This window comes from Liolophura sinensis, chromosome 12 (genome assembly GCF_032854445.1).
Source record: "Liolophura sinensis isolate JHLJ2023 chromosome 12, CUHK_Ljap_v2, whole genome shotgun sequence".
Lineage (NCBI taxonomy): Eukaryota > Metazoa > Mollusca > Polyplacophora > Chitonida > Chitonidae > Liolophura > Liolophura sinensis.
Genome location: NC_088306.1, coordinates 22,133,508 through 22,155,353, shown reverse-complemented (window position 1 = coordinate 22,155,353; position 21,846 = coordinate 22,133,508). Strand labels below are relative to the sequence as shown.

At 38.3% G+C, this 21,846-nt stretch overlaps 1 protein-coding gene across 1 annotated transcript in view; it reads right to left on the bottom strand.

Annotated features, from left to right (window-relative positions):
* LOC135479385 (uncharacterized) overlaps positions 1-20,738 on the bottom strand; it is a 62,462-nt gene extending 41,724 nt beyond the window's left edge. Inside the window, 9 exon segments of the mRNA XM_064759211.1 lie at positions 1,619-2,104; positions 7,148-7,271; positions 8,516-8,649; positions 8,920-9,056; positions 10,094-10,160; positions 10,162-10,200; positions 11,584-11,713; positions 13,599-13,743; positions 20,561-20,738. Coding sequence (XP_064615281.1) covers positions 1,619-2,104; positions 7,148-7,271; positions 8,516-8,649; positions 8,920-9,056; positions 10,094-10,160; positions 10,162-10,200; positions 11,584-11,713; positions 13,599-13,743; positions 20,561-20,729 — 1,431 coding nt within the window. The 5' untranslated portion in view covers positions 20,730-20,738.
* Positions 20,739-21,846: the final 1,108 nt, after the last annotated feature.

The following is a 21,846-nucleotide window of genomic DNA, read 5'->3' as shown; positions in this document are numbered from 1 at the left end:
AGGATTTCATCCATCACATCCCTCTGATAATACACATACATGTACCAAACTTCCTGGTACCAAAGTGTGGATGTAGCTTCAGAAGCATAAACACTAGTTCACCATCCAGTCACTTTATTGATTTAACAACCAAAAATAGCCCTGAACAGTTTGTACTATAACTGTAGCAAGAACACACTATGACATTATTGATGATGGTGTAAAGCATGGGAGTCAAGAGTTGAGGGTTAGGAACAGACCTGATCTGATACACTTGCTTGACAAATTGCCATGTTCCAACTGTATTTACCACTACTGTCAAGTATAATCTTTCAACCATCCTTGAAGATTGTTGATTTTAAATGGCATTATTTAAAGACTGAGGCTATTCCACACGAAGTTTATGTATGCAAGTTGTGCAACACCACATGTTTGATAGAGACTGTTAACTGTTATCTTTTTTTTTATCAATAACTGCTACATCCTTGTATAGGATTTTATGTCATCCTGCATGAAGGCTAACTGGCTTATTTTTAAGTGATTGGCCCATGTTAAGATATAGAAGGCCTATGCTATCTTGCCTCCGATTTATGTAATGTGCATGTTTTATAAACATCTGGATTATTAAGAAATTTCAATTCTAATTTTCCTTTCCAATGTTTCATCAGATTACACTAGCAGCTTATTGATTACACTAGCAGCAAGTATATGCCCTGATCAAAAAAGCAGCAACTGATTCTGGTGTAAAACTGTATGGTTGGTCAAGGAACAAGTTCTATTAAGAAACTGATCAATCAAATGTGGGGCAATTTCACAGATTCACACATACATGGATCATATGGTACACTCTCTCAGCAAACCACTGACTACCCAGATGGCAGCCATTTTTATCGTGGTTTTTTCACACTTTATTAAAAGTACCTCGAGAAAACTACGTGTACACTTGCAATCCCACAAATGTTCTGCAAAACTAGAATAAACTTTAAAGTACCACCATCAAACCAATATAACTAACAACAAGTCAGTCTGTGAGAAAACCGACAGACCAACAGAAATGCTAGCTACTAAACTTATCTCAACTGGCATGTACATGTAAGTGCGGTATGAGTGAGGTGTTGACAACCTCGGTCACCTGTCAATCAAAACCAGGACACCTGTAAAATCACTTGCGTATAATCAGTTAACTATTATTAATTCATTACTTCATGGTTTGAACCCATGCCCTTTTTTTTTTTTTTTTTAGTGTTAGTAGGTGATCTCTACTGTGCAACTGCTTGCATTTTAGTTTCAAGCAATGCATCAAAAGTCAGAGTGATCAGGAAGATGTGCGAGGAAGCATCAGTGCCACAAAGTGAAGAAATGTGACGTCTGCTGCAAGCTGAGGGGTGAATATGACGGAAGATGGAAAACAAGCACCATGTTATTAACCGGGGTCAGCTTCACCAGGGTACGAGTTCAAACTACCTTGATTTGATTATAACAATAATGGTGATGTGGTTAGAGATGTTAGTAAGATGTTGTCCTTCCAGCATGCTGTATATATTATGATCTGGATTTTTAAATGTGACCTCGTTATTTAGAATATTAGTATATGTAGTCCACCCCAAACAGAACATGCTGTAATCAGGAATGGACTAACCCTTGTAAAGGCGTCTTCAGCGGCGCTCTCCGGGGACGATACTGGGGCGTTCTGGGGCACTGTATCGTCAGGCACCGGCGAGGGGGCATAGTGGTTGGGTGAAGGGGCATGAGGGACTGGAGAAGCGGGCTGGTGGTGAGGGGGGTGGCCATGGAAATGGGACCGTGTATGGGGGAGTGGGGAGTGGGAGTTGGGTAGTTGGGACTGGGAGTGACCATGGAACCCCCGTGACTGACCAATGAGACGGCTGTTCTGTGGGGACTGGGGAGGATGAAGGCGACCCGAGGCTGAATAGTTCTGGTGAGGGGGTGGGGGCGGGGGTTCGGAGACGTGATTCCCGAGGGGCGAGGCGGGCACTGGGTGGTGTTTTCGAGGATCTCCTGTCAGTCTGCGCTGGGCCTCGAGCTCCCGGTGTTGTCGTTGTTCCTTGACTGCCTCACCAGCCTTCAGGGCCAGTGCATTGACCTCGTCAAAGTCATTTATCACCTGTTGATAGTGCCGGGCAGAAAAGAGAGCAATCAAATTATAGAAAAAGGCAAATAAAATTTAAAAACTTAAGATGTAGATAAAAATAAAGCTACAACAATCATGCTGGGTGATGTTTCTGATACATGTATTCGTAAGTTTTTGTATAACAATTGGCAAAATATTCTTTGTCTTTATGATCATGGCTTACAGCCCTACTTCTCCGAACTATTCAATATTTATTTGCCTTTTCACCAAATAACATGTGATTAGGCGAATTCAATGGTACTCAACTAAAGAAACATCATACACTCCGCTTTATAGTACCTTTTCACGTATCCTTTAAGCAAATAAACGTCCATAAGCTATTCCAGTGTCAACAGTCCTGAGCTAAAGCAAGGTCAATCGTTGTAAATTACTGTGAACCTGATCATAATCAATGTCAACAGCTGTCAATTAAAACAATGTCAGTGCTTGTGAACTACTGTAGACCTAATGTCAACGTCAACAGCTGTCAATTAAAGCAATGTCAGTGGTTGTGTACTACCATCAACCTAATGTCAATGCCAACAGCTGTCAATTAAAGCAATGTCAGTGCTTGTGAACTACCGTAGACCTAATGTCAATGTCAACAGCTGTCAATTAAAGCAATGTCAGTGGTTGTGAACTACCATCAACCTAATGTCAATGTCAACAGTTGTCAATTAAAGCAATGTCAGTGGTTGTGAACTACCATCAATCTAATGTCAATGTCAACAGCTGTCAATTAAAGCAATGTCAGTGGTTGTGAACTACCGTCAACCTAATGTCAACGTCAACAGCTGTCAATTAAAGAAATGTCTATGGTTGTAAACTACTGCAAACCTGATCTTCAGCAATGTCAAAAGACCTGAACTGAACCCAAGCCAGTGGTCTTGATCTAAAGCAAGTGAGTCATGAACTTAATAAATGTCAATGGTGAGAAATGTTGAATAGTTTGAGATAAAACTGAAATTAAAAGTAAAAACACTAAAGTATTCAAGTCAACTTTACTTGTATATCTGCGCAGAAACATCACTCAGCTACATGTATGTGTAACTTCATGTCAGTTATTTAAGTAGAGTACAAACATGCAGGGAACAACATACATATTCAAACAGGGGCTGTCACAACAAGAAGCTAGATAGAGAAGACAGAAACAAAGTCTGCACACATAACAACAACATATATTAACGGCATGCTGCAGTCAGTATTGACATTGGATGCAAATGAAACAGAAATTATATTCATTTGTTAAAGAGAAAAAAGAAAATCAGACAATCAGGCTGAAACTGAAAGAAAACAAAAAAAAAACCAAAGTTGTGAAATAGTTTTTCTACAAGCTTTTGTACAAGTGTCTAAATAAAGACTGCAAAAAAAATAAATAAATCTGAAAATGTTCTTTTTCAGAGTAAACAGCAAATGATATGCACAGTATATCAACATGTGAAATGGACGATATCCCATTACTTCTAATATTGACAATATCACATCACATTGCATGCAATAATGAAAATATCACATCCCATTTCCTGTAATACTGACCATATCACATCACATTACTTCCAATGCTGACAATACCACATGGCATTGCATGCAATACTGACAATATCACATGAAATATTGAGAATATCTCACTGCATGACAATATCACATTGCAAATAATACCATATGACACTGCCTACAATACTGACTATATCACATGACATTGTATGCAATACTGACAATATCACATCACACTGCCTGCAATACCAACAACATCAGATCACACTGCATTCAATATTGACAATATCACGACATTGCCTGCATGCTGACAATATCACATTACATTTCACGCAATACTGACAATATCACCTTACATTGCCTGCAGTGCTGACAATATCACTTCACACTGCCTGCAATGCTGACAATATCATGACACTGCCTGCAATAATGACAATATCACATTACATTTCATGCAATATTGACAATATCACATCACACTGCATGCTATGCGGACAATATCACATGGCATGACATAGTGACAATATGACGTTGCAAATAATTTAGACAATGATGTATCACAATCATGCCCATACACTTCACAGCAACAAGAAATTTACACACACCACTGAATACATGACACATGTATGTATAACAACATCGTACAAAGACATGTAAAACTGTACATACATTTGCACAACTCGCTCCCAAATCACAAACAACGAGGCAAACAGAGAAATCTTGAAAGAAAGCAAGATTATAATAAACAAATAAAAATTTCAACAAAGAAAAAATAACAGATGGAGAAAACGTCAGAAAAAGGTGAGTTTAGGATAAGGTCCACCCAACAGTCATTACACTGGGTCTGCTAGCTGATGTATATGTAACTCCTGATGGGTCGACGGAACAGCTCCAAGTACAGACGATTTTACTCAAATACACACTTCTTTATTAACCTACCTTGTATACATAATTGACCACAGTTTATATGTTCGGATATTGCGGTTTTTTTACAGTTTGCTTGCTGGTTTTGGTTTGCAAAAAAAAGATAGCATGGGGCATTAACACATATTCCTGTCATATTCTCCTGTTGTAAAATGAAATACTACTAAGATCAACTGATAATGCTGATCAAATTGTCTCTGTTTTTGTACTACTTACAGGGCTGTTGGGACTTTTTTGTGCAAAATGAAAAAAATATATATATATGTATATATAAAAACACTTCTTGCTTCATTAAGCCTTCAGTTTAAGGTCTGTGTTTTCTTTTTACTACATGTATTTACATATACAGTGTTGGTATCTGACCACTACCTCGGTTGGTGTCTGACCACTACCTCGGTTGGTGTCTGACCACTACCTTGGTTGGTGTCTGACCACTACCTCGGTTGGTGTCTGACCACTACCTCGGTTGGTGTCTGACCATTACCTCGGTCAGTGTCTGACCACTACCTCGATTGGTGTCTGACCACTACCTCAGTTGGTGTCTGACCCCTACCTCGGTTGGTGTCTGACCACTACCTCAGTTGGTGTCTGACCACTACCTCAGTTGGTGTCTGACCATTACCTCGGTTGGTGTTTGACCACTACCTCGGTTGGTGTCTGACCATTACCTCGGTCAGTGTCTGACCACTACCTCGGTTGATATGTAGATCATATTTCATGATCTTAACTTCTGATTATAACGGTTTACAATTCTTATTTTTTTATGAAATTTCAACAAGAATAGTTTTATATATTTACCTATGTTTACACGTAGGCTTATAACATTTCTGTACCAACAATGACATCCTATGTTTACCTGTGTTTACACTATCTTTGTACAAAAAATGTATTTCATATTTACCTAGCTCTACCTATGTGTATTATACGCTTGTGTTACTCTGTATGTATCCCTGTTATCAGACCTGTAAGTGGGCTCCTGGCCTGGTGACTCTGAATATTAATAAACCATAAACCATACACCAGACCATCCTGTACATGGACACTGCAGTTACGTGTACATGACACAGGGCTGTGGTACACTAATACCTTAATTGCTGCTCACATAACACAGTACAGGACGGTGAAAAATTCACATGCCCTGTTTTGACCATGTGCCTGAACACGTACTCTGGAATAGCCATCATGGACAATCACTGCCGATGTCTATGTTCCAAGGTCCATCCACTGCTTGACGAGTAATACATGGGCATGTAGAGCACACAAATCATAAACACCTGAGTTTTTGAAACTTTCATTCATCCTTTATTATTTCCTTTCATTTTAAACAGAACACCGTCACACACACATTTCCGCTGTACTTACGTGTACTCTGTCATGCCAGTAGTCACAAAACACAGATCATTTACAAGACAAACATGGGGGGGGAGTAAGTACATGTACTACATCAGGCATGCAATATGCCACAGATGGGGACACCTTTTTATACACACACATTTCTCAGATATTTCAAAATAATTCTTGTACTAAACCTAAAAAAAGAAAAATAATTCTCATAGCTTTTCTCACACAACACAATGTATTAAACACAATTTTACAAAGTAGGCCCTGACTGTATACCACACACATACACCATCACAAATGATGCAGAGCTTGAAATAAGCTGTGAACAAGTTACAGGGAGGTTACACGATGACATGACTTTTCGTTCGCTGAAGATAAATTGTCAAAACTGTAGAAAAATAAAATCTAAATACCTTGAATGACTAAATCTGTTGAAGAGCTGGACTACGCAATGAGTGGACAATTTATTTCCTGTTATAGTCGCAATTTTCTTTCCAATCAAAAGTGTAGTAAATCCAAATCCCGATGACTGAAAATTTTAACTTTAGAAGTTGATGCATCATGCAACTGTCGCGATGCACTGCACCTGGACTCACGATGCAAAGAGAAGAAGATTAAAAATCAAATTAACAAATCTTTCGCCAACATTCATCTTGCGATAATTAACTTCCTGCTTTTCAAATCTTCTTCACAGTCAAAGTCTCTTCTAAAACATAAAACCGCATCGTTTTGAAAACTAGCAAGTGGTGCATGAGGCCACCGACGTGATGCACTTCTAACACGAGGTCAGTCAACTCATTTAATGTTAGGTTATTTACTGTCATGCAGTGCATCGCACTCGGGATGTATGGAAGTTGCGTGTCGACTGTGCTACAGTGAGCTCTACTAAACGTCACATATTTTCACATCGTCATTAGACCTTACTTCTTAGACCGACTGGAAATATAACTTCATATTTAATATGGTTTCCTGGAAATTCACATTACTCAAGGGAATAAAGAACAGAGAATAAATGCTATATCACTGCATAACACACACCCCCTGATACATGTAGTTTAATAAGGTTTCAGGCAGTTCACTTACTGTAACCTACCCTGTAACCTAATGGGTTACAGGTGAACATAATCCTGTCACCTACAAATAGGTTATGGATATGACATCTTATTTCAAGCCCTGAAGGTGTAAATCTGTAATATCAGCACAAAGAAAACTGAAAGTAAGATTTTTTCTGAAATCAACCAATGAAAAACAAGCTTTAACAGTTTGGGCCTGGCTTACCTCCATGGGTGACCAATTGCACTTCTCATTACTGTCGGTGGTGTTGTAGCCAGAGTCGTTACCGACCACTGTGTGCCTCTTCCAGCCTGGTGAGTCACTGATATGCTTGAAGTCGTCAGACCCACTACACAACAAAAGAAAGCAGACTGATTATTTTACAGGTCTGCATGTACAAATGTCCCTTTAGGACAAGGGCTACATATTTGGTTAAAATTAATAAAATAAATCAAATGAGATGGAACTTAAGAACAAACCACAGTTTATTTTCTAAGTGCCTGACAAAAAACATGTACGCGATAAAACCACTGAGAGCTGGAATCCAACACCGTCAATCAACTTCACCAGTGTTAGCAGCAACACTTAAGACCACTCAGCCAGCAATGACCCTGAATTAACAATACGCTTAATATAGTTTTAGTAAATTGCTAAAGTCACTAGTTTTTTGCCCAATTCGTACATGGAGTGTCTCTCGTAAAAACTAAAGTCAAACTCTACATAAGTATAGTAGACTATAATGTTGCCCAAGCAAAAAACAACAGAAGTTTCCTGGAACCAGGCTGAATTCCTGTCCAGATTTATCAACCTGTACAAAAGAACAGTAAGTACAGGTAGCCTGGAGTCATCAAGCCATTACCAGGTTGATATTGAAGAGGTGTTTAATGTAGAAGTGGATCACTATGTTCCAGGTGATGTGTGCATAAGTCGAGTTCTGTAAATATTTTCTTTACTTATTTATTTATTACACTGTAGTTTATCATCACATGCCCGATTATCTCCCAGCCAGCCAGCTTTCTCGAAGATGAGTGGCTGGTAAACACTATTCTTGACTGTTATTAAACGCCATTTTCAAATAATGTTCACTTCTATGGATGGTTTTCAATTTTTGGCACATTACTGACAAACTCAAGAGATGCACTGACTTCGATATGGTATTGGTGGAAGACGGGTTGTCTTTATTAAAACATAGGGCAGTTCAAACTGTCCCATACGCAATGAGTGAGGGCGAACTGCAAATTACCGGTTTCGTGTCAGAATTGAATGTGCACCTTTGGGGTTCGTGTCACACATACCTTTAACACCTTGCTCCATGTCCCCGCAATGCCTGCCTATTCTGTTTATTTATCTGAATGGTGATTTATACCATACTTAAAAACATTTAACTTCTATAAAACAGCGGCCAGTATTACAGTGGGAGAAAACTGGGCAGAGCCAAGGGGGAACCCACCACCATCCGCAGTTTACTGGCAGACCTTTTTACGTGCGACCGGAGGCAAAGCCATCATGACTTGGACTTAAACTCACAGCGATCGCACTGGTAAGACTAGGCCACTGAGAACCCCCTGAGGACTAGCCACTGACAGTACTTACGCAGGTTGTTGAGGGAGAGATTTCCTGACTAGTCGTTTCATGTCCGTATCACTCAGCACTCCTCTCTTACGGTCTTCCTTCAGGGCCTCTATTTGTAAATACTTCATGATGTGGACACGGCCCTTCTTACACACCTGCATAGTTAACGCAAAGTTTTACCTGTGTTACCTAAGGCTGGTGATAACACAAGAGCAAATTTAAATTTACTTTTAAAAGTTAAAGGGAACCAAAAAACAGTTCAGTAAACTTCAGTCCAATGACTACATAAAACTATATCCATACTTAATCCTTTTCATTTAAAAGTTTTGTTTCAAAATGCGGTCAGATGGTACATTTATGTTTTGAATTAATTTTGTTGCACCCGTTGTACAGCATACGTGTAGAGCTGATATAAATGTACTTACATGGGCAGGTGGTGAAGTCAGAGGGTTATGGTCTAACACCATGTCTTCTAACATCTCCATATTTTTGAAAACTGTAGGTATTGAAGATATCTTGTTTTCTGAGAAATCTAATCTCTTTAATTTCAATTTACAAATTTCTGAAAATAAAAACAAAGTGAAATAAGACACGATATATGGGATGAAGGATTAATTACTCTCAAATTATTTAAGCAAGATATAAACAGCCAACCCTGCTAATTTGTCAAACATATGTTTTACTGATTTATCCGTACTCAAGAATATTTCACTTATATGACGGCGGCCAGCCTAATGGTAGAATGAAACCGAGCAGAGTTTACGAGGGAACAACCATTCACAGCTGTTTTACCTTATGCTAGATAACCGCTACCAAAATGTAGTTACAAACATGATTGCAGCCATATTGTTTTCCACTTGACTGAATGGTTTTTTACTTCATTTTTCCTTGTTATGACTTATGGGTTTGGAGATTGCTGTGCAATTCACTTGCTACCTGACAAGCCTCATCACTCTAACAAGATAAAGTGAACAAGGACGTTTAGACGACAAATAGTGCATGTAAATATAGTAAAATCAGATCACACCTCACGATGCTAAAAGTTAGAGTAAAAGAAAGCTAAAATATGAAGTAAGGTTCACTGTACAGACAACTGAAAACTATGCAGAAAAATACTTTCATATATTTTTCAGATTTCTTTTGAGAGTGTTGAAAGGCATTCAAATATTTGAATACTATGGTGGGCTTTATGTGCCATACTGACAGTGTCTAGGAATACTGACATCACATCACTTTTTATTCCTGATGTTCACCAAAAGGAAGGAATTTATGGAAACATTACTTCAGTAATCTTTTACTCAAGAGCAAAAATTCCAGCCTTCAATGTCAAGGATAGATTTGCGAAAACTTCCCGTGACATCAGAGTTCCTAAACCCTGATAGTATGGTCCATAAAGCCCAACCTTAGAATCAAAATGTTTAAACACCTTCAACTCTTTTCACAAAAAAAAGATCTACAAGAATGTATGAAAGTATACTTAGGCATAGTTTTAAGTGGTCTACTTTGTGATGAAACTTCGAATTTTAGAGGTCTTTTCCTTTAAGATCTCATTCTTTCGTAATACTTAGTGTGCAGAATTAAAACAACACACCCACTCACCTGATGGTAATTCTATTAATAAATTCCTACGGATATTTAAGATTCGTAATGAGTCAAGATCACCAATTTTGGGATGGGAGGTAAGAAATCTCATTGCAACTGACATCCTGCAAAGAGAAATAGACAAAATTGTGTGCAAATATCTGTATTCACTAAGGCATTTGTATCACATACACAGTGCAGACAATTAAATACCGTATTTCAATTAAAGTTCAACATTTTTTACATGACACATTTTACTTGATTCTCAATGATTCGTCAAAATTATAGAGCCACTTTCTTGTAAAGTTTGATTGTTTGAGAAAAAGTACCATTTCAAGGGCTTTGCGTTCTTCTCAGAGTACATTTTTACATTCCAGGCTTTAGGTGAAATAGAGCATACATTCAAGAGCCACAGGCACAAACACTCCGATACTCGAATCACAACAATATTCACACAGTCAGTGTTTTGACCCTTTTTCTGTACTGCATGTATATGCATTTTTTATTTTATTTTTGTAACTCTTCAAATAGTACACTGACCAACACGTTACTTCTAATCTGTTAAACAATTACAGGTCTGAATTGCTACAAAAATGCTTGGTTTAAGTGGCATGCTTCTCTCCCCTTCCCCCCCACAGTTGTCTGCCCCTTCTTGTTCCACAGGTATGCTAAAACATTTTGTTTAAAGAACTAAATGAAACAGCATGAAATCTAGCATGAATGCAGGTAGGATATGGTTTACATTATAACCCTGTTGCATTTCTATGCACATGTATTAAATGTACATGTATGCAAAAAAATATAGCATATTTCTCTCTGATTGATGGACAACTGCTACGATCAGTTTCCATACGGTACATGTTGTTGCCATTATCATTCAACATGGATTTCTGAAGATGTGACGGTAGCTCAGCTGAAATCATCTGTCACATACACATGTATATGTCCTGTAGCGAATATCTTGCAAAGGGAAAAGGATGTTTACTGAATGCATCAGTTCTGCAACGTGTAGATCTGAGATCTGTTTTATTATTCCCAGCATCCATCATTTTTACACGTACATGTAGGTTTAAGATCACAGATCAGGGGCCTGTTTCACACATGCCCTCTTTCCAAAACAAGATTGAAGCTGAAATTGTACTAACAAGGCATAGGTAGTCAAATTTTCATTAATTTGATGTACAGATTTAAGAGTTTAATTTGAAATATACATGTATGTGCTAAAGCTTTTTGAAATGGGTCAATGTATGCTTTCATTCACGAACCAACAACTCCTCCTTAAGCGTGTTCTTTTCTCAATGTTGAAGCAGTAACCAAGTTTTATGGAAACTAGAGTGGCTGTGGTAAACCACCAGCCTTTGGTAAGCTACCTATGGGTTTTCCCACGCGACATACAGAGATCTGCACACTATATTGGTGGATCCTGGCACCACATGTTGTGTATCCTAGCAATTCAAAGGAACTCCTAAATCATAAAGGGGATATGTACAGTAAGATCTGCTTCTCACCAGGTCCATCAGTCTGTCCAGTCGCCCCAACTCTTCAGGAAGTGAGACAAGCTTGTTATTGCTGGCTATGAGCACCTCCAACGCTTGGAGCTGGCAGATGAACGGGGGTATTGTACACAGCATATTGCGACTGAAATAATAAAAAAACACAATTTGATGTGATTTCTGGCTTCAGTTTTGGAGTAGGGTGATCTCTTCATTATGGTCATTAGCACACATAGATTTTGTTTCTGCAGCTTTCACCACTTTCTCCCTACAATTTTCACTCAAAATTGCACTGGGAATCTGAAAATCAGGCCTTGAATCTTCTTGGTCAGGTCTAACTGTTCAAACTTTGTTGTTAATTAAGCGAACATTGTTTCTACTTTCCTCAAATTGCATAGCCTTTCCCAGCCTCGCATGCTCCGACACCTTACCTAGAATCCACATGGTAAGAAAACAATGAACTTTGAAGGTATTATGACAAAGGTTTAAAGCCCACTTGCAGGTAATTTAAAGGGTTTATGGAACACTTGGATTTACATGTATTTCTTAATGTGCAGATTATTATGTGTAATAACATAAAACAATACACATAAATTTTTCAGCTTTCACTTTGGGGGGTAAAAATGGCTTCAAAGTACAGTTTTCTTAAGGCCCAGCCATCAGTCCGGATATTAAGTAGCATGCAGCGGTAACATCAACGATGACCCCTGTGGCGGAACAGACAGAACGGGTCCAGTCGAATGAGGATGGGGGTGTGGGGAACAGACCGAAGGGGGCGAGTGTAAGGGCGTGGAGGGCATGCTAAACGGGCCCAAAGAAGCCATACAGTATCTGTGTACAAGTCACCTTGCCCACACTGTAGCGACAGGGTTCACCGGGCTCTGGGCGCCGGGCACATCCGGGGTGTTCACTGAGTTTGGAGAAAGATCAATAATGACATAATTTCTGAAAAACTCTGACTGTTGATGGAAAATATGCACAATATAGAGGGGTAATTAACAGGTATAAATATACCCCCAAACCGAAATTCTTTTAACAAACATTTCTAGACATAATTTTCTTCATTTGGCATAGAAACATACATGTAATCTTTGTTTTATACTTCCTTTTCATGTATCCTATAATGACCTACACTACATGGATGTAGACCTACTACTTTTTCTTGAAATACTCCCAGACATAAATTAACTTCTTCCTCACTACATCTAACTGTTTCATAACATAGTGTGAAGCCACCACACCACCACTCCACCCTCCTGATCCTTGACAATGAGTGTCAAATTGATCATTATCATGTCATTTTCCCGCCACGGTAGACATGTGGCCAGTAAACGGAAGCCTGTCTTTAAGTTTTTACCCTCACAGGTATTTTGTGCAAATTTCATTCGCATGTAAGCCAACATTATTCAGTGATGAAACTGGGCTATCCACCATGTCATGGCCATGTACTTTTCCCAACCTGTCAAAGGGGAGATTCTTGGAGTAACACGTTGCTCACGGAGAATTTACATTCATTCATTAGAATATTCTTGCCCATATTTGGAAAACAGAATCCGGTCAAACCCAAGTCTGTAGAGTCAGGATGTTCAGGCACATACTTGTGAAAGCCACAAAGACTTCCACCTATAAAACAAAGTGAACTACGGATACAAGTGGAATATCTCGAAATCAACATTGCTATCAAAACAGGGAGTAAACAGCAATCATGCTGTGAGTTACTTTGACATATAATTCAAATAACTATAAAAATAGTTTTTGTCAGCGGAGATTCATGGGCAGGGATTAAAGAATTTGTTCAGCTTAAATCTGTTTTAGATGATCCGTCTTTAATTGTCTTATCCTTGTCAGGGTGATTTTACATTTGATATTCCCTCCAGACTCGGTTAAATCGGTTAAAAATCAAACAAAGCGTGATACACATGGGTAGGACTGTATATTTAACAAAGCTGCTGTAATTAGCCCCAAGTTCTGTGGGCCGATGCCGTCTCCTTCAAGCGTCCAATGAAAAGTGTTGTTTGACTGGGTTTTACCTGAGATTGAGATGTGTGAGAGCCTGTAATTGGACGATGGCCTGAGGGATTGACCGTATCACATTGTGGTAGCAGTTCAGCCTCTCCATAGAGGTGTACTCGCATATTTCTGAAGGCACCTCTGTTAAGCGGTTCTTTGACAAATCTGAAAAAACAACAAATCATAATTTATTACATGGGCATATAAGTACATGGCATTTAGAAAAAAATTCTTCTTTTATTGGGCTGATCAAAGTAAATTGTTGTTAATTTGTCATACATGTATGTACACATAACAAGGCTTAAACATTTATAAGAAATTTGAGAAATATGATACACATACAGTTGAACTTCAAGAGAGACACCTTAATAAATTAACATGGGGCGTAGAATATCACAAGACCTGTTTTTGATACCCAAACAAATATCTCCTTTAAATACCAACATTTGTAGTACAAACATACACAGTTTGACAGCGCTAATCTGGCTTGACTAATTGAATTTTGAGGCAGAGTCTGAATTCAGCAGACATTCGCTTTTCGGCAGTGTACAGTACATGTAGGCGCCTTAGGCAGGAGGTAATTTGCTTGGATCTACATGTAGGTGATAAAAATCAGTAGGTGATAAATCCATTGAATTAACCCTCTTCCTCCTGTGCTGACACATGTACATGTAAGTTTAGTCAGCCTAAGAGTTTGATAAAGAGACCCTAAGTGTTAATAGTGTCATACTGAAACTCAAAACAACTGTACTGTTTCTGTTGTTGCACAAGCCTTTCATATATTTATTTATTTCCTTCATTGGTATTTTATGCCACACTCAAGGCCAGCAGTATGGTGGGAAGAAACCTGGCAAACCACGACCATTTGCAGATTGCTGGAAGACCTTCCCACGTTTAGATGAAGAGTAAGCCAGCATGGGCTAGACTTGAACTCACTACGACCACATTGGTGAGTGACACATGGGTCATATCACCGCGCTGGCACACTAACCACCTCACCCACAGAGGACCCCTTCCCCCCCCCCCCCCCCCCCAGCTGATCATTTATAAACTCACACTATCAGAGTGTTTGCCAGACATTGACATTGGTCAGAACATGGGTGTATTAAAAATATAACCTACACATCAGCCTGTACATGTATGTTGAACCATACATATACATGTATATCCTGACCACAAAATTGGAGTGAACATAGGACATTGTCAAAGCCAGGCACTTGACTTCGTGCCAGAATGAGCAAATAATGAGCACACTAGCAGCTAACATGTCAAAGGCTTTAAGGTACTTAAACTTCACCATGTCATGGATGGTGAAACAGAAATATGCCCCCCTTCACATATCCTTTTTTTATTCACACAAAAAGTCTTAAAAAAAGTTTTACTTTCATTTCAAATTTCCTGACTGCTCTAAAATTGCGGTGTGATGAAAACAATCCATACCACCTTTATTAGTCATACCCTTGACAGTATGCCGACTGGCATAGTCTGATAGGTAAATCCAAAATATCACTTTTCCATTAACGGGGCTGGATTAAATTCCCTTTTCCCCATCTTTTTTTCTTTTTTTTTTTTCTTTTTCCTGACCAACGACTGCAATTTTCAGCTGCACTACCATACTCCTCACAGTGAAGTTTCAATGTCTGCCTGGGCTTCAACAACTGCAATTTCCTGCCACACTACTCACAATGTGGGTTTCAACTACTACGATTCTTGAAAAATACCCGCAACATTTACCATACATGTAACATAAAATCTAAGTTGTGAATTTTTGTAATTTATACTAATTAATGTGCAAAACGTTAAGTTCAACACATGCACTACATTTTAAGATTCCAGTACCACCAATAACATTTGCTTTATAATTGCTTTCCCGGTTATTCAGCACTGATGCCAAAGCTGGCGGCGACACTCGGGGTATGACATAAGCTAGTTTGAAAGTCTGAAAAAGTTATACAGGGAATTTTAGGAACTTCATCACACAATTCGTACAGTAATACCTGCACATATGCAAATGATATTTTTGGAAGATTATTATTTCAGATATTCTAAAATACATGTAACAGCAAACATTTGATTCGATATGTGTTGAACAATTTTTGATCCAAAATCTCTGGGACAGTCAGTCTCTTTCAACCAAGTAACTTTAACTTTTATCACTGTTACTGTCAGTTTCACCAGCATGTTAATAAACTCCAGGCAATTGTTTTTGTCATAAACCTCTATTTTCTTTTCTTTTTTTTTTTAAATTAACCCTTCTCCAAACACACAGCACTCAGACGAGAACTACCCAAGCCATCAGGCGGTATCCCATGTTGGTATGGCAGGCCTATCCAGAGTTTTTGGATTAAAGTCTATAAATAAGTCTATATAATATACAGGGTGCTTTGTAATACTTGTAATGAACCACCAATTTGGACCAAACGAACAAAGCTAAACATATCACTGACTATCCTAACTGACTCAATCCATTAGACAGGATTTTAACCCAATGACCTATATGTATAATTTTGCAGAGTGAAAACAATCATATACTGTACATGTACATTGTAGGTCCCAGGGCTACACTTGCCATTACAGACAGCACTTCGTTATAGTAATTAGTTCCTATCCCATGTCAGGAATATGCCATCTGTCTAGGGTGAGCATGGGTGAAGTACATGTAGTACTATCATGATCATGTAATTGATCGATCCCTTCAGCAGCAGTAGTAGATAGCTTAATGCCCTAAGGAAACAGTGTAGCAAGGGTTTAAAGGGATGCACATAATCATAGCTGAGTGGCAAATCAGATGCACTATGCACAAAATTTATGTACTCTGTGAAAGGTTGCTGTAAAATCTTCTTCAATACAACAAATATCTAATGTCTTAACCTGTTAAATGTAACGAGCAACTTACAAGTACAGGTCATGTGTTAAAAGGTCTGTCAGAACATTTCTCTGCAAATATTGTTTTTCCCTTTCTGAATACAGGTTGCTGAAGCTCAAAACACCATGGATCACTTTTGTTTTTTTTGTTTTTTTTTCTTACTCTATTTCACCTGAAGTGTAGCATTTTTCAAACGACACACTTTACTTGACTCTGAGTGATTCATTCACACTATTACAGGGCCATGTAAAAGTAATTTGTAAAGGGTGATTAATTTTTTATCCAAAAAAATGCTGACATCAAATGTATAATATTAACGCCTTTATGTGGGTCTGAAAGTGATTCCTTTGATCTTGTTGATGTTTTACACCGCACTCAACAATATTTCAATTCTACAACGACGGCCAGCTTCATGGTGGGAGGAAACCGGGTAGAGCCCTTGCGAAACCCACATCTATCTGCAGGTTGCTGACAGACCTTCCCACTTACGACCGCAGAGGAAATGAAAGTATACTTTTCGTGATACCATTACATTGGCGAATCCACCCAATGTAGTTTTGTCTCCAAAATCAGATTATAAATCAGACACCTAGTTAGCAGTTTATATCGCGTGGTGCACTTTATTCCATTTGCTATCCTTTTCTGCCAAACAATACTGTACATACTTTCAATGGCTCATCGTATCGTATTCACTGAGCAACGCTTCCGATTGCAGGGCGATGTTTTTCCCTCCATATATCGAAGAGTAACTATGAAATCGGAAACCTTTGTTAGCTTCATAATTCTTTCCCGGAACGGAGGTTTCCAAAATTCTAACATTCAGCCAACCGCTGATATATAATGCACAACTGTGGATCAACAAGTGCACATCGACAAGTTTGCACAACACTTAAACTTTAATGTTAGACCATTGCCAACAGCATGCCTAATGCGGGTCTGCCAGAGAGGAACTGTAAAAGCAACAACAATGACAATGTGTGGCCTCATACTAATAAGTCAATCTCACAGGATAACAAAATCATTATACAAAGTTCTCCTCAAGCAGACCAGTCAAAACTATACCAGAAAATGAATTTTTGTAATTTAAAAAAAAAAAAGCCATTTGACTCTAATGGTATGAATTCTACAAGTAACTTAATTGATTGACTTGAGTGGCACAGGACCTTTTTTTGTTTCAAATGCCTTTAATACGCAATACTATTAGTCATAATTCATGGACAAATAACATTCACGTCCATGGTACTATTTGTATTTCATGTAGTGGAAATCGCAAAAAATAAAATAAACTAAAAAGATATATGAAATAAATACAAATAAAACAATTTCTTACTGTTTAGGTCTTAACAGACTGTCTGCTATGGAGTACTTTAAAAAAGTTCTTTCCCTTTAAGAAATAAATTTAATGTGATACTTATGCAGTATCTGCAGGCAAGCCTTTAAAGTATGTAAAAATATCAATTTTTTATTACCAGTGGAGGAGCTCCATGGGTGACATGGTATTAATATTGACATATATTTAAACTATGACTTAAGGGTACATAAAATTAAGGGTACATGTACATTATTATAAAAATGTAAGTATACAGTGTAGGTTTACTCATGTGGCCAATCAGCATCAATTCAGCACTTTTAAAATTTTACAGCTAATGTGTTATTACTGAGAACGTCCCAGGTTATTACACATACATGCAAGTATTGAAATGAATGGCATGGAATGCCGAACCAATGTAAAAAATGATAAAAACAACAACAACAACAACAAAGAACTTCATTAGGATGGCTGTGCACTGTCAAACATGTCAAGAGGTGGCCTGTAGGCAATGACCTGTGTATTTGCACAACGGAAATGCATGCACTGTGCACACAGAGATCTAACAATGCCTAACATGATAAAAAAACATACATGTAGTTCATAACTTAATTTACATAGCACACACACACCAGACCTCCAACACTGGCTGTATGTCTATTAGAGTCTGGCCTGTGTCAATACAACACCCAATCAGACCTGGTTAAATACATTTTGACTTCATCTTAATGTACATGTTGGCCTTGTTTTTCTGCTGCATTCAAAATATTTTGACATGTTATGAGAAAAAAATAATACCCTGGCAGCTGCATAGCAGTACATGTACACATACCCTAAATCACCTATCTTTCGGCAACAAAAATGCATTTTTAGAGGCAAATAAATGGCACAAAATATTATTTTTGTTGCTGAAACTTACAATTTTTCAGCAGAATATCATATCATGTTCCCAGCAATCCTCAAGACATCTTTCTAAAATCAATAGGGCTCCCAGAATCAGGAAAAATGGGCAAACTAGAGATAAAATTTATGTTCATTTAGGATAGTTTACATTCACATGTCACTTCTGGAGTGCAACAGTACCAAGGTTCATTTGTTTAGTGTATGCAAGTCAGTGGTCAATCATATGAAGATTGTGTCTCCTTGTAGAACACCAGTCCCAGTTCTGACAGAGTAAACACTGCTGCCTCACTGGAACACTAAGCAGAAGACACCAAAACATGAAACTTCACTCAGTAACAGTAGATTTGATTGATAACCCACTACTCCCAGATTTCCTTTCGTATACTTAGTGCCAAATCAATAAGCAAAAATTCTGCGAGATTAGATGTTTCAGCCATGATTTAACTGTGGCTTGAATATCTATGCACATGGATAAGTTTTCCCATGTTCAACCATGGCAACAGTACTTTGGTTGTATTAATGCTCCTAGTCATCAAACGCTGCAGAAACGCCTCTAACCTGCTTTCTGTTTCCCTAAATGTACAGAGCGTTTGCTTTATTTACAGAACGTCCGTTACCCTACATGTAATCCATCAACCTTTTCATATGTTCCAAAGAGCAAATTCCATTGAGATGTACAGTATGCACCATTTTAATTTGCTTTGAGAGACAAAACTACATTGGTTGGGTTGACAAATTTCAGGACGTCACCAAAAAAAGTATAATTTTACCAGTCTAAGCAAAATAATGTTCTCAGAATATGCTTGAATAAACACACCTTAAAACATGTGAAAAGGATGAAGAATTACAGTAAATTTATTAAATTGAAATTTGTATGTACTTCAATTGAGTAAAAGTTCAACGAGAGGTATACCAAAGCTCTGTAAAAGTGCTACGTGGTAAATGTTTTATCATCTGTCCATATTCTGTCAGTATCTGAGTTTCCTTCTATTAATACATACGTTAAATTAAATCTATTGGCCCTATATAATGAAAAAATTTCAAATGTTTCTTGCTAAATTGAAATATACCACTTATATAGGCCTACTTACAATTGATCATATGTTAGCAGCAATTGTTGTACGGTCTCACTGTGCTCCGTATTTAAAAGCGATAGGAAGCATGTGGCCAGCTGTTGACGATCAAAGCTATTGGGCCTACACAGAGCTTAACTGCCTTACAATGCACATGTCAACTGTCATTGACAAGCAACAATGCAATGAAACTGTAAACATTCAAAATGGACAGAAGTTTAGTATAGTTTATAACAACACGCCACGAATACTATCAGCATGTTTAATACGCAGGAATGGACTTTTATTTCAAAAAGGATGTCAAGTGTTACTATACACTGAGTGACTCATCATGGTTAAAATTTAACTATTAAAAGGGAACGTTGTCTTCACTGTATGTAAACTTCTCCTAATGTGTAATAATAATTCCCATGCCTGTGGCCAATAAATAAGGTCTACAGACTACAGTGTTAAATCATAATTTAAGTGAGGAGAGGTGGGGTGGGGGCTTCCTCTCTGGTATATAAATCTACAGACTACACTACAGTACAACCTTCCCTGTGTTAAAACAGACATACCACAAGTTCCTGCGTTAAACTGACAGCGTGTTCTCAAGCCGGGGACACTATCCTATTTCGGCACGGTTAAAATAGATCAAGATAACGTCTGGTGAGATATTCAAAAAAGTATTTTTGCAGTTGGAAATCAAATCTGACGAAACCAAAGACAATGTCGACTGGAACAATACTGAATTCTGCATGAAAGGAATTTTTCCAACATCTGTCAACATCGACTGGCTGAACGGAAATAGGATGGTATCGGGTGAACGAAAACAGAAGAAATCCTACGTACCTGACACGATTGTGTCCACCAAATCAAACTTGCTACATATATTAGGATATTCCTTTAGCTTCCGTCCGCTTAATATCACTTCGCCCGTATGCTGAGCATCCTCAAAAACACGTTCTAAAGTCTTTGAAAATGTGGTAGGGCTTTGCCCTCCCGCATAACTAGTCGCCATTTTCACATTTCTAATGGCTGTTGTACGCATGCTCTAACAACTGAGGCTCTAGTGGGATGGAACAAACGTTCGATATCTTTTTTTTTTTTTTTAAATATCGCGTCGAACAATGTTGCTGTGTTTTTCTCAATTCTGCATAGGTTACGGTCATTTTATTTTAATACACCAAATATATACAATTTATTTTACAGAATTTCATGAAAATTTTATTTCGAATAATTATCAGAATGACTTGACCGCCCAGAGCCTCGGCAATGGGATGCGGACGATGCCTGGATGCCGTGTAACCAATGTTAACATGATCGAGTATTCTTAGAGCAGTTGCTTGCACTTTTGTCCTGATAATGGAGAATAATTCCTTTGTCCAAGGCTCGCGTGTCAGCTTACGTGTTTCAACTTTTGACGTCTGGAACAGACACAAGGCACGAGCATTGTCAAGTGCAAGAGTTTGAATGACTCAAATCTTGTTATTTTAAGAATTCATTATGTAGGTCTAAACCGGTATGTGTTCGGGTAAACTTACTGGTACCGGTACTACAGATTATTAGTTTAATTTATTTATTTATTTGATTGATGCTTTACGCAGTACCGGTGCTGAAGAATATTTCATTATTCGATTATGGTGAGAGGATGCCCGGGGAAACCCACGACCACGTTGCTGACAGGCCTTTCCAATTAAGTACGAAAGGGATGACTATAGATTATCGATCTAATTTATTTATTTATTTGATTGGGCGTTTTACGCCATACCAGTACTCAAGAATATCCCACTTATACGATGACAGCCAGCATTATGGTGGAAGGAAGCCGGACAATTAAAGCCCGGAGAAAACCCACGACCATCCGCAGGATGCTCACAGACCAATTCGCAATTAGGTACGACAGGAGAGAAAGCCAGCATGAGGTGGACTTGAACTCACAGCGGATTCTTGGTTTAAAGCGGTATGTACGTCCCATGCACATTATAGAGGAGGATAAGGTATGAGAGGTAGGGGTGGATGGGCAGCGTTGGTGGTGATAGTATGATGGTGGGTGTTACATTGCCATGCAGGTACAACAGTGAATAAAGAGAAAGATTTAAACATCTATATAAAGCCTATATACATAGGTCTACGTC